This window comes from Plectropomus leopardus, chromosome 12 (assembly GCF_008729295.1).
Source record: "Plectropomus leopardus isolate mb chromosome 12, YSFRI_Pleo_2.0, whole genome shotgun sequence".
Lineage (NCBI taxonomy): Eukaryota > Metazoa > Chordata > Actinopteri > Perciformes > Serranidae > Plectropomus > Plectropomus leopardus.
Genome location: NC_056474.1, coordinates 11,053,353 through 11,065,809, shown reverse-complemented (window position 1 = coordinate 11,065,809; position 12,457 = coordinate 11,053,353). Strand labels below are relative to the sequence as shown.

General features: G+C 39.4%; 1 protein-coding gene across 2 annotated transcripts in view; it reads right to left on the bottom strand.

Annotated features, from left to right (window-relative positions):
• cacna1eb (calcium channel, voltage-dependent, R type, alpha 1E subunit b) overlaps positions 1-12,457 on the bottom strand; it is a 76,052-nt gene that overhangs the window by 8,090 nt on the left and 55,505 nt on the right. The window contains exons 22-40 of one of the 2 annotated variants that reach the window (XM_042496945.1): positions 11,610-11,821; positions 11,229-11,373; positions 10,991-11,120; positions 7,699-7,758; positions 7,429-7,535; positions 6,914-6,925; positions 6,044-6,140; positions 5,781-5,941; positions 4,894-5,031; positions 4,590-4,791; positions 4,319-4,483; positions 3,542-3,652; positions 3,376-3,456; positions 2,985-3,104; positions 2,820-2,885; positions 1,920-2,011; positions 1,302-1,476; positions 1,069-1,196; positions 21-117 (exon numbers count right to left, since the gene is read on the bottom strand). In XM_042496945.1, coding sequence (XP_042352879.1) covers positions 21-117; positions 1,069-1,196; positions 1,302-1,476; positions 1,920-2,011; positions 2,820-2,885; positions 2,985-3,104; positions 3,376-3,456; positions 3,542-3,652; positions 4,319-4,483; positions 4,590-4,791; positions 4,894-5,031; positions 5,781-5,941; positions 6,044-6,140; positions 6,914-6,925; positions 7,429-7,535; positions 7,699-7,758; positions 10,991-11,120; positions 11,229-11,373; positions 11,610-11,821 — 2,299 coding nt within the window. The remainder of the gene's footprint in view (positions 1-20; positions 118-1,068; positions 1,197-1,301; positions 1,477-1,919; positions 2,012-2,819; positions 2,886-2,984; positions 3,105-3,375; positions 3,457-3,541; positions 3,653-4,318; positions 4,484-4,589; positions 4,792-4,893; positions 5,032-5,780; positions 5,942-6,043; positions 6,141-6,913; positions 6,926-7,428; positions 7,536-7,698; positions 7,759-10,990; positions 11,121-11,228; positions 11,374-11,609; positions 11,822-12,457) is intronic. The other variant, XM_042496944.1, reaches the window with a different exon arrangement.

The following is a 12,457-nucleotide window of genomic DNA, read 5'->3' as shown; positions in this document are numbered from 1 at the left end:
AGTGATAATGTTTTCGGTACCTTGTAGGCGATCTTAGCAGGACATTTTTTGCCCAGTCCCAGCGGTGGTGACATGTGCGTTAACATCTCATACATGGCAGTGTAGTGGATACGACCACTTCAGGGTGATGAGTGAGGGGAGGCACAGAGAAACAGAAGCAGAAGACGAATAGGTTAATGAAAAGTGGCATAAAACTCAGATTTAATGCAGAAGAGGGCAAACAGCAAGTTCCCTTTAAAAGGTCTTGTTGTTATTCTGTGGCATTTTACATTTTTGGAACAATGATTTGGTTTTTTTTAGCAAAAAGATCTTAAGCACACTGAACTCTAGATGCTCTCTTGGACTTAAATCTGATGGTGCTTAACATGTCAGCTCGCTGCACAGAAAAATGTGTTTCACATGCTTTGGCAGCCCTCTGCTGGATAAAGATAGAACATGAATGTAAGTGGGTCTGCATTTGGAAACAAAATCAAACTGAGCTTATAAAAATGCAGCAGTAACTAAAAGGCCCCTGGTAAAGGCCAACAGTCCATTCTTCTATGGTATGCAAATCTGCAAATGCAATCACTACATATATGTCTGAAGTAATTCAAAACTATTAGAATTATGACAAAATATGGTTGCTCCTAGATGCCATGTCACTTCACCAGTGCATTTATTATGTACTTCTAAATTGCAGTCAATATCATTGCTTGTTCTATAAAGCCTAAAGTCCCAACCATTTTTTTAATCAATATCTCTGGTGGATTTTTTTGCAAATAGTTCACATTTAGATGCGAGTATGAGTACGACTAATTACATGATGGCCAAGGCACAGCTTTATTTAAGAGACCAAGCTCCCTGAGTGCTCCAGAACGACTGTTTTCTGTATTAAGCGAGCAACTGCATGTGTAGGCTACCCCAGAGGATAACTGGATTGTGATATGGAGTCATCATATTTCTACAATTGGTTATGTTATGTCTTGTGTCTTTTGTATTTCTACAAAAACATGTTTGCATGCTTTAATGGTGAAAAACAAACAAAAACAACAACAACACTGTCCCAACACCCCTAAGATCAAGTCTCACCATGCAAGACGATCATACTCCCCCCAGATGCGAACAAACTCATCCAGGTGATGGGGCCCCAGGATTGACGAGTCTCGCGTCAGGTACTCAAAGTTATCCATGATCACAGCCACAAACAGATTGAGCATCTAAAAAGGACAAAGAGCAAACAATTGGAAAGAAAAGCTGTGTGTAAAGACAATGGAGAAATTGACAAATATACAAATAGAGTGTTATTTTGGTGCAGCCCTGACCAGGAATGAGCTGAAGAAGATGAATGAGACAAAGTAGCAGTAAGCAAAGTCAGTCCCACAGCCTCCCTCGTGGTCTGGAGACGTGATGAGGGGCGAGATGGAGGGGTCTGGTTCACACTCCTGACCCGACAGACACGAAAGCATAATCTCCTGCCAGGACTCCCCCGTCGCACTCCTGGTGGTTTAAACAAAAACACACATAGTTAACAACAAATTAAGATCCAGATTGATTTAAAGGGATAGTTAACCCCAAAATAAAAACACATATTTTTCTCTTACCTGCAGTGCTATCTATAGAACTATATTGCTTTGGTTCGAGTTGCAGTGTTGGAGACATCAGCCATGGAGACGTCTGCCTTTCATATATACTTTTTTAGCACTCTGAGCAGAACCAGACAAGTGCCGCCAAGTTCTATTATAGTAGAGATAAGGCGGACATCTCTACAGCTGCTATATCCAACATTCTGCAACTCACACCAAAACAATCAAGATTTATAAATAACAACACAGGTAAGAGAAAATATATGTAATGTTCGATTCAGAGGTATATTGTCTCTTTAAGAGAATTAAAGCTGAAGAAATCAAGGCTTGAAAGTTTGTTTTTGTTGATAATCTCACCTGAAGAGCAGCATCAGTGCACTGAAAAAGGTCTTAAAATTGTTGTGTTGATTGATGTGACTCTCGTCATTCAGCTTGATGTTTCCAAACACCTGCAGAAAACAGGTTGTGTTTATTTATAGGAATTCCCATTGGCTTCTGACATAGTATTTGTTAATTTGTCAAAAAAAAAGTCAAACAAAACATTAAACCTGAGGATGCATGACATCGTATTTTTTTGCCAATATCTGTTATGCCGATATATAAAAACTAATTTGGCCGTTAACAGACATATCCACCCTTTTCTATACCTAATTTTAGTGATCATCAAGTCTCTTATGTAGTGGAATTTAACATCATATTATGCATACATACGCTTATTGTGACAGCCCCCCAGCAGATAGTCACATAAAACAAAATGCTTTTCAGTGTATGTAATATTCATTCATTGTGCAAAATAAAAAAAATACTTCAACTTAGGGTTAATATTTTATACATGCTCAATATATCAATTAAATAACTAACGTAAAAAAAAAAATACTGGTTTGTGATATCAGCAGAAATCGGCATGATGGCCGATACCAGTATCTCATTTTAAAGCCAATATCTGCCGATACAGATGACGTGCCGGTATTATCGCGCATTCCAGATGATAACAATCTTGAAAGCAATCACTTGTATTAATAAATGTATATAAATGGCTCAAACTACCTAAAATAATATAAATAATAATAAAGAAAATAATACACCAAATACAGGTTAAAACAATATCATCTGTTAAATCCAGGTAAACTGAGACAACAGAAAAACATGTAAATTCAGTCACATACTCAGAAACCATTTACATAACCGAATGTTTGGCGTCAGCTGAGAGCTGTGACAGTCTGTTATGTTATTTTTGATATATAAGCAAACAGATACCTGCATTCCAATTATGGCGTATATGAAGAAAAGCATAGCAATGAGGAGACAGACATAAGGAAGCGCCTGTTGGAGAGGAGACAGCAAAGACAGTTAATTAAATCTCATCATCATGCTTGTGTGAGGAATCAAAGTGACAGGAGAGAAGACTGTAAAACATCCCACCTTGAATGATTGTACGAAGGTCCACAGCAGGATGCGGATGGTGTAACCCTGTCTCAGCAGCTTGATCAACCTGGCCGTTCGGAAAAGCTTCAAGAAACTCATGTTGATGGTGTTCACCGACTGACACACAAATGGTTGGAGAGAGGGTGACACAAGAGGGAGGGAGGGTGGGAGGGAGAGAGTGGCAGACAGAAGGGAGAGCGAGGATGTAAAACACAGATGGCGAAATTCATCACAACATGACTTAAGTTGTGTCTGGAGGCAGGGATCGTAACACACGCGGGAAACTTGGACAGAAAGAATGCTGCATTTAACGCTGGCTATTTGTGTCGTTTTTTTTTTTTAGGGTCACAACATTGTGAAAATGAATGGTGTCTTGGCAGAATCTTACCTGTAAATCTACAATTATCTCCGTGATGCTGCCAAGAACAGTGATGAAATCAAAAATATTCCAAGTATCTCGAAAGTAGTTCTGCGGCAAAAGAAAATATTTTAAGTAATTTGATTCAGCATAGACAAATTGTTTATCAGTGGTCTCTTCTTGTGTTAACTCTCACCACAAAACCAAATGCCATAATCTTGAGTATACACTCCATGGAGAAGAGGACGGTGAAGGCCGTGTTGAGGTGTTTTAGGACCGTGTCGTAGGCTGCCGGGGCCGAGTGGTACTGAAGAAACATGTCAGAAATTTGAAAATAACATTATTTTTAAAATTAAAATTGCTGACAGACATGACAAGTACCTCCACACCTACTTTAAAATTATTTTGTGTGACTTCACAATCCCCACAGCCATTTTCCAAGAAATATCATTAATATATCGATTTTCTGCCTTCCCCAAAGCTGTTCGTTTCAGTACACATTATGAAAATGTTGAGGATTAAAACTTGAAGTCAGTGAACATTTGATTGCCTCAATTCATATTTTTTCAGCGTTTAATTTGGTGTTTTGCAGCGTTAATTCTTCACCAAAGTCACACAATAAACTAATAGATCAAGGCAGTGGTACACCAGAAGCTCCCGTGTTCAGCGCAATAAAAGTACTGAGAGTATAGAGAAGTTTCACTTCCCGCTCAGTTCCCGGTCAGAGAGGGCTGTCTGTTTGGGAAGTACTAAGCATTCGACTGGATGAATGAGACTTTGATTTTACTGCACAAGCTGTGTGTCAGTGCATTTCTAAACCTAACCTACATTACTGTACGTTAAGCAGTATTCATGGGGTGCTGATTCGTTCAATCATACGAACTGTTGTATGTTGCATGCACATATAGTTAACACAAGGCCCTTTAAAGTATATTCTGTCCCACCATGAATCCTGTTGTGAGGAGCGCTTTACCTTCATCATGAGGACCACAGTGTTAAGCGCGATCATGACGAGCACCGTGTACTCAAAAGACGGCGATGCCACGAAGTGCCACAGTCTATACTGGAAGGTTTGCCTGTTCTGGGGCATGTAGCGGGTCATCGGCTTGGCACTGATGGCGAAGTCGATGCAAGCCCTCTGATGTAGAAAAATTAAAAAAAAAAAAAAAAACAGACATGAATGAATATGAGCATGTGTGTGTGTGTGTATGTTTGCAAATGTCATGTGTTTTATTGCTGCACACCTCGTTCTTTTCCAGGCTGCACTCCTGAATCATCTTGTCACCCTGCTCCTGGAAGGTGATGATGATCAAAGCCACAAAGATGTTGACAAAGAAGAACGGGAAGACCACAAAGTAGACCACGTAGAAAATGGACATCTCCATCCGGTTCCCCCGACTTGGCCCCATGCTCTCCTCTGTAACATCGGTGGAGTGCTGCAAGACTCTAGCAGAAAAATTGTTGCAAAGTTTAAATTTAAACACATCTTTTTCCTTAAACTGAACATTTGGGGGGTAAATTGTGTAGTTGGAATCTAACTGCACTTACTGAGGCCATCCCTCTCCAGTGGAGACGGTGAAAAGTGTGAGGAGGGCCCAGCAGACATTGTCGTAGTGAAACTCGTGTCTCCTCCACTCTCTTCTCTTCACCTCCTTTTTGTCTCTGCTGTAGTCAATGTAGTAGCCTCTGTAGGGAGCAGAGTGGCCCAGAGGTCATTGTTTCACCTAATTCACTCATTAAATCAGCAGACTGAATGAAGACAAAAGGTATTAAAGCTTTTGTTAGGTGAAAATATTATTCACTGGTGAGTCTGGGTCTCTGCAGACAATCACAGGCCACCTGGGAGTGTGTTAAGAGTGAGGAGCTGCACTTTTTAAAATATTTTCTTCTGCCTGCTTTCAGGCAGAATCTCTCTCTCTCTCTCTCTCTCTCTCTCTCTCTGTATCATAAGCTGTTTGTGTCAAGACTTTCTAAAAGGATTTGTCAATTCAAAAGTCACAAATGTTGTAGCAAGATCTATTTGTCAGTTATATTGAGTTGTTATTAATATTAAATTCTTGCCAGGAAGTTCTTCACAGGAGAGATGTTGCATTGTTTCTCTCCTGTTTTAATGTTCTGGGAATCTGCTACATCATAATGGAAATGTGTACTGTATTTGTGGTTTGCAGAAATGTTTAATAGCCACTTTTTGGGGGGTAATTGGGTTGATATATCTATGATTCTGAACTGGTCCTTTCTGCATATTGAGTACTCTTACTTTTGCTATATTTTGGTATATGTTAAAGTGGTAATATATTTGTTCTTTTACTCAAGCAATTTTTTTATGCAGGACTTTTACTTGTAACAGAATATTTCTACTTTACAGTATCACTACTTGTACTTGAGAAATCGTTTTGAGTGCTTCTTCCACCACTGGTTTAGTTGTGTCAACTTACTGGCATTCCTTCTCTGTATTCATGGAGCTGTCAGTGCAGTAGAAGAACTTCCCCTTGAACAGCTGCACAGCGATGACAGCAAAGATGAACATGAAGAGCTGGTACACGATGAGGATGTTAAAGACGTTCTTCAGAGATGTGACCACACAGTCGAAAACAGCCTGCAGAGAAGAAAGATGAGAGGGATGGCAAAGTGAACGCAATCTGTCAGAGATATTTGAACTGACAAAAAAACAAAATACTGGGGCGTGTTTGCATCATACCTTGAGTTTAGGGAGCCTCTTGATGGTTTTAAGAGGCCGCAGAACTCTCAAAACTCTGAGAGACTTTATTGTCTTGATGTCTCGGCCTTTGTTGTTTCTGTCGATATTGAAATACAGCACTTAGGAACATAGATGTAAACTCAGACTAATGCACATGGACACATGGAATAGACACATTTAAAACAGTGAAAAAGAAAAACACAGTTAAAGCAAAAATGTCAACTCAAGTGCATATCAAAAAACACAATGAAACACTTCACCTTGAGTGTGTTTGTACGGAGCCAAGCAGGTAACACAGGTAATAGATCTCATAATTTTTTTCAGTTTGTAACCTTGAATTTATTATCTGTGAGGACAAATTAACTTTGTTGCATTTATAATTTTTGTCCTTAAATCGTGAAATGACTCCTTAAAAAGCAGGTTAAAAGCACCACCCTCATCAACTGAATTTATTATTAAGGTCATAGAACTCAATCACGGTAATTTCTCTTTGTCCTTTTCCTTACTTTCAACCAAAGTTTCAACTGTGTGCGTGTAGTTTTGAGTCTGAAATTAGAGATGCTGATACAATTTATCCATTTTACCGAAAGAAATATTTTTATATTGATTACTGTGCAAAAATAAATGATGTAAATGACAAAATTATCCATTAGAGGGCATGAATGATTAGTGTGCAAAAATTATCAAAAATGTTACCAATGGTACCACTCAGGCTCAGCAGATTGAGGTGAGATTTAAAAGACAACAAAAAACTCCAAAAAACACTGAATACAAAAGGGCAAAATTACACACATGAAAATAATAAAAGAGAGAAATATTTATGAGAAGCTTATGGGAGACGTTTACATTTAGTGTGACTGAAATTTTTACCCCATCACATTCCTGGTAGCCCCAACAGTGATAAAATCCACAGGAACAACAGAGAAATTGAGGCATAAAGAGAGATACACCGTGAGCACAGCTCGGAGGATCACAGCTATATTCACAACAGAGAAATTAACAATACAGTCCTCTACAGTACAACAAAAGGCACAAAAGGTTTAGTGAGTTATCTGACACACTCATGCTGGCAACGACGACAAAGAGAAATATCGTAGAGGCCTTTAGCGTCACACTCCACTCATGTGTAGACCCTCAAATTTCAACTATCTTTCCTCTTGTTGTAGGACCATAGCAACAGTTAAATCTGAGATACACACTGCACAGGACCATGCATGCCTCCATATTTGCAGTTCTTGAGCTGCAATGTAGGAAACACTTTTTTGAAGCTGCAAAAGGTGTCTTTGAGGGAAGGTCGTTTATAGCAATACTGTATGCTCAGAAAATGATTTGCTGCAGTGAGTCAGTCATTAGTCATCAGCAGGCAGCACCATATAGTGACTCACGTTAGAGCAAAGGCAATCAGAGCTCCCACCACCACAATGAAGTCCAGGATGTTCCACATGTCTCGGAAATAAGCGCCGTCGTGCAGGATGAGACCCTGGTCTATCATCTGGAGGACAAACAACACACCCACACAGACATGTAAAGTGAACAGATCAAATACACACAGGGACTGGAGCACCCCTGAGAAAATCTAGAGCTGCTATGTTTTTGTCGTTAAAAGTGTGATTGGTGTGGTGAAAGTGGAGAAAAGATACGTTTCAGTTACCCACCTTGATAATCATTTCAAAGGTGAACACTCCAGTGAAGACGTAATCAAAATAACGGAGGACCTGCATAATTTGCAAACATAAAAAAAGATTTTTCTGAGGGGGCATGCTCTTATTTTTCATCATTCTGGCACACACTCACCTAAAGTGTGTCCCAAATTACAAACTTACAATTACAAACTTATTCTGTAACACAGCGGCGGCAGTTGAGAGACTGTGGACAGTTGACTGAAATATCACCTGTTATGCATTCAATTGAATTTGATTCAAATCTTTATTTAAGACTTGAGAAATAAATTGAGGGTGTCCCTCACTCTCAATGATCTATCATGAACAAATACATAAAAACAATCACTAAGCAACCTAAAATAAGGTAAAATGAACAGATGATCAATAAGTAAACCAGAAAATCCAAAGAAAGTCTTAAAAAAAATGAACACTAATAACAATATATACCAGATAAAAGTCAAACAAAAAAAAAACAAGAACAATGTTTAAAACAAGATCTGAAATAAGGTTTTTAAAGAGCTGTAATGGTGGCAGATTGTCCAAATTTTAAGTATGATGCAGATTATTTCACGTATAAAGTGGACTGTAAGAGAATAATATTTTTCCTAGATCAGCTCTGACTGCAAGAATAAGGAGCAACAACTTATTCTGTGAACTAGTATGGAGATTGTTCAAGTTCAGAGTTAAAAGGGATGTGATACAGAGTAGAAGCATCTGTGTTTATATGCTTATGCTTGTGAAACATATGTTGAACATATGTTTTGGCCAAACCCAAGACTGAGACACGTGCAACACTTAAAAAAGTGGTTTCCCCACAAGACTCGAATACAACAGCCGTAATCATATCTATATGTATATAAAGTTTATGTCAGACATCTAACAAATTGCCTTGCAATATCTCAGCCAATTGAACTTTACAAAGAGTGCATAAAATTTCCCATCTAAGATTCAATACTTGTTATTTGTTTTCCGAGATCTTTTTGGAGTGGTTTCATTATTAACCACAATTTGATTTACTTTGTTTTATTTATTTTGTTTTACTGTTTTTGCAGCTGTTGGCAGCTTCAATATTTCATTATAACTGAGTCAAGTTTTCAAACTGCGAATACTAAAATAATGTTGTCTCTGGCTGTTAATACTACGTTGGATCCCCCTCACCCGTTATTTGAAGAAAATCAGCTTTTGCCATCACACAGCAGATTTAGAGTCCCACAGGCTCGAATGAACTGCACTGAATCCACTTTTCGTAATGTCTGTAGTGATTTGGAGCGTTAATTGTGTGATTTTGTTGATGGTTAAGTGTTAGGTGAAACAGCTGATGTCCTGGGATGCAAGACAAATTTCAGAATTGTTTGTGACGATAAAGTGAGTCTAAGCTATTTCAGACTCTCAGTGTTAAGCTATTGTTTTAAGATACACAATGCAGGATTTTCCTTTTTCTAAAAAAACAAACAAACAAAAAAACCCACTATATTCTCATACAAAAGTAATCCCTCTCAGTCATCACTTATGACCCATTAGCAGTGTGTGGCAGTGTATGTATGCGGAGAACCTGCTCTCTGCCAGTCTTTTCTCATTTTCTTCTTATTTTGGTTCATTCAGGACGTTTTTTTGGATGTCAGTCAGCCAATAGCAGCACTGGGTCAGGACTCTATAAAAGCGTAGTGACCAGGTTACACTGCTGTGTCTGCATCTCTCCTCTGCTCTATGTAACTGACATGAAACAATCAGCAAATGTTTCATTTCTCTGATTCACTCCTTTTTTCTCATAACACTGCTCTCTCTTCATCCACTCCCTCGCTCGCTTGACCACCACTAGTCTCTCAGTCTTGTTGAGCTGAGGAGGAGGGGCCAAGTTTGAATGTTGCATTTAGAAACAGTTAGTGACAAACCCTGCATAGTTTATCTTTAATGCATTTTTCTGTTCTCCTTCGAGAGCAGTACGAATTTCGGGTCTGTGGTGATGTTAGAAAAAGCCATCCCAAAGATGAGAAATGATTGGCAACCACGTGCATAGATGGTGTGGAACATGTCAAATGTGAGTCTGCGTGTCCTTCGTGTGTCTCTTTACTCTGTCTCTCTCTCTCTCACACATAAGTGTAATTTTTACTAGTTTGTGTTTTTCTGGTTACTCGTGACACTCTCCATGACACAGAGTTGTGAAAAACTAACTGCACAGCTATTTCCCCAGCAAAACTGCTGATTCTCACCTTGTGCGTGTGTGTGAAATCAAACGTGTCACGACACATTGTTGCTGACACAGTGTAATGTCAACTCGACATCAAACAGTAAACCTGAAAGCTAAAACGTCCTCGGTAGGATTGCAGAATGAGTAAGTTCAAAATTTTCATTCATTCTTTGCAGTCTTGCTTCGTTGAGGATAAGGTCTGTAAAAGATGACGATATATCAGGTGACAGCAGTCAGTTTTAACATCTGTCCTGCCTATCAAGCTGTCAAACTTTAAATGGAAAAACAAAATAATTTGTCTAATATTCGTATTGAACTGCCAAATCTGATTTGACTTTGACTGATTTGACGAAATTATGAGAAAGGTACAGCCCTAATACTGCATGACTTGTGTGAGTTTGTCTATGGATGTTTTGATATAGATCTCCTGTTGTAAACTTCGCAGATGAAATTAATTCATAAATAATTTTCATCAATAAAAGAGTCATGCAAGGAAAACGTTTCCTTGACAAATTCAACACACTGATACAGTGTGAAAAACTGATACAGAAATGGTAATTTATAGGGTGAAATAATCTCTAAGGTGTCAGTACACATCATATGAAGTTCTTTTCAGATAGCTAAACAGCACCTGAAACTCCCTTCCCCCACACACCCCACTGACGTCAAAATTGTACCTTTCCCAAACTGACAATCAGCCATTCACACCCATGCAGCGATTAGCCAGCTGTGTGGAGATGAGAAAGTATTTGACTATGTTCTCAAGCTTCCCACATAAACCTGCATCCCGTTTTGCATGTACAAAATAATGCAACACAATGAATGCCTTTGAGCCTCCATATCAATATCCAAATTTGAACAATACGAGTTCATCCATTTGGAACAGCTTTTTACATTTCTGCCTGCATACATGGTCGACATGTTTGAACCAATTAGTTTGGTTTTAGCTTTTTTTCTAGCAGTTCTTTTAAACTCACCTATTATGCACTGCTGTGTTACCATTTTGCAGCTTTTCAAAGGTTTCTTCTGACATCAAATTGACTTTCTTACATCCAAATTCAGATCAAGGCCACTAGGGGAGGTGTATTTTGATCTTACCTTGTTTCTGTCTGAATTGGTACACACAGGGTCCTCAGCAGCAAGGGCGATGCTGCTCGCCACAATCACAAGGAGGATGGTCATCTCAAAGTAGCGCATGGTAACCACATAGTGACAGATCCTCCTGATACTGAGGATAAATGACAGGGAAGATGTTGGTTAATGAAGAGCTCACACAGAGAGGACAAGGTTTTTCAAATAAAAAACAAACATTTTGGGGGTGTTTGCAGCATCTTACGGGTTAGAGGCCTTGAAGATGAACATGCTATCTGGAGCTACAGGTTTGGGAGGAATGGGAGGTTCCTCCTCCTCCTCTTCCTCCTCTGTGTCGTCCTCTTTGTCTGTCTGTTCAGAGTGGTACGCCTCCAACTCTTTACTGTTCACTAAAATCCAGACAGAGGTGCGAGAGGAGAGAACAAAGCTGTTTCAGTTGGACATGGACAGCTATGATGAAGAAAGAACAACGTGAGTCACCAGCACAATGGATTCATCAAAAAAAAAAGACTGTGGCACTCTTATCAGATGTCAAACACCTACACACGGTGATCCAGAGTGATACCGACACTGAATCCCACTTTATGATGCACAGTAAAGGAGTGTGAAGTGATCACAGCGCTACCTGTCATGGGCGTGAGCTCCAGAAGCGGTTGTGCAGACATTTCGATGGCCACGCTTCCTGCCAGGTTTGATTTGTCACGTTTGATGGAGACCGGGCGGCTCTCAGACTCGATGGCCCTCACAGTGAACTCCGTGGCCTCCAAGGCCGGCTCCACTGGGATGTTTTGGTCCGAGTCTAGCAGCTGCTCACACTGAGGGGGATCGGGGATGTCTCTAAAACATGAAAAAAAAGATCAGAAGAACGTAAATCAGTGCAACACCACTGAGATAGGTGAGAAAAGGAAAACTTTTCTGAAGAAAGAGCTATGGAAATGTTCTTGTATGCTGTATTTGTATCATGCTTTTTGCGTTGTATGTGATTAACGTCTGTTTCATCTGAAATGTCATTTCCCTCAAGAGAGATTTTAACTACACAAGCGGCATGTCTCCGTAGATGACAATACCCATCAATCAACCACTTTTGACTAAAATGTTTCAACATTTTTTGAATGGATTGCCAAGAATTTCAGCACCGCTGCTCAGGATGATTTGTGATCACTTAACTTTTTCTTGGTTGGTTTCTCGTTTGGTTGGTTGTTCTGCTCTTGTCCGACCAAACATCCAACATTCAGTGTTATAGAGATATTTAACGGCAGTAACGTTAAGTTCCATATGACATTGCAAACCCAAAGTTGCCTTCTATAGTGTTCAGTATGTCAGATTTTTTTAATCTGTCCTGTCCAACCCCTTGCTTGAGACAGACTTCTGCACTGTAACGCTGAGCTGTGTGCATGAGTCTAGTTTATATATAGATATTATCACATTGGGGATCACATTTATTTTTCACTTGAGGCATTCCACTTGCCTGAA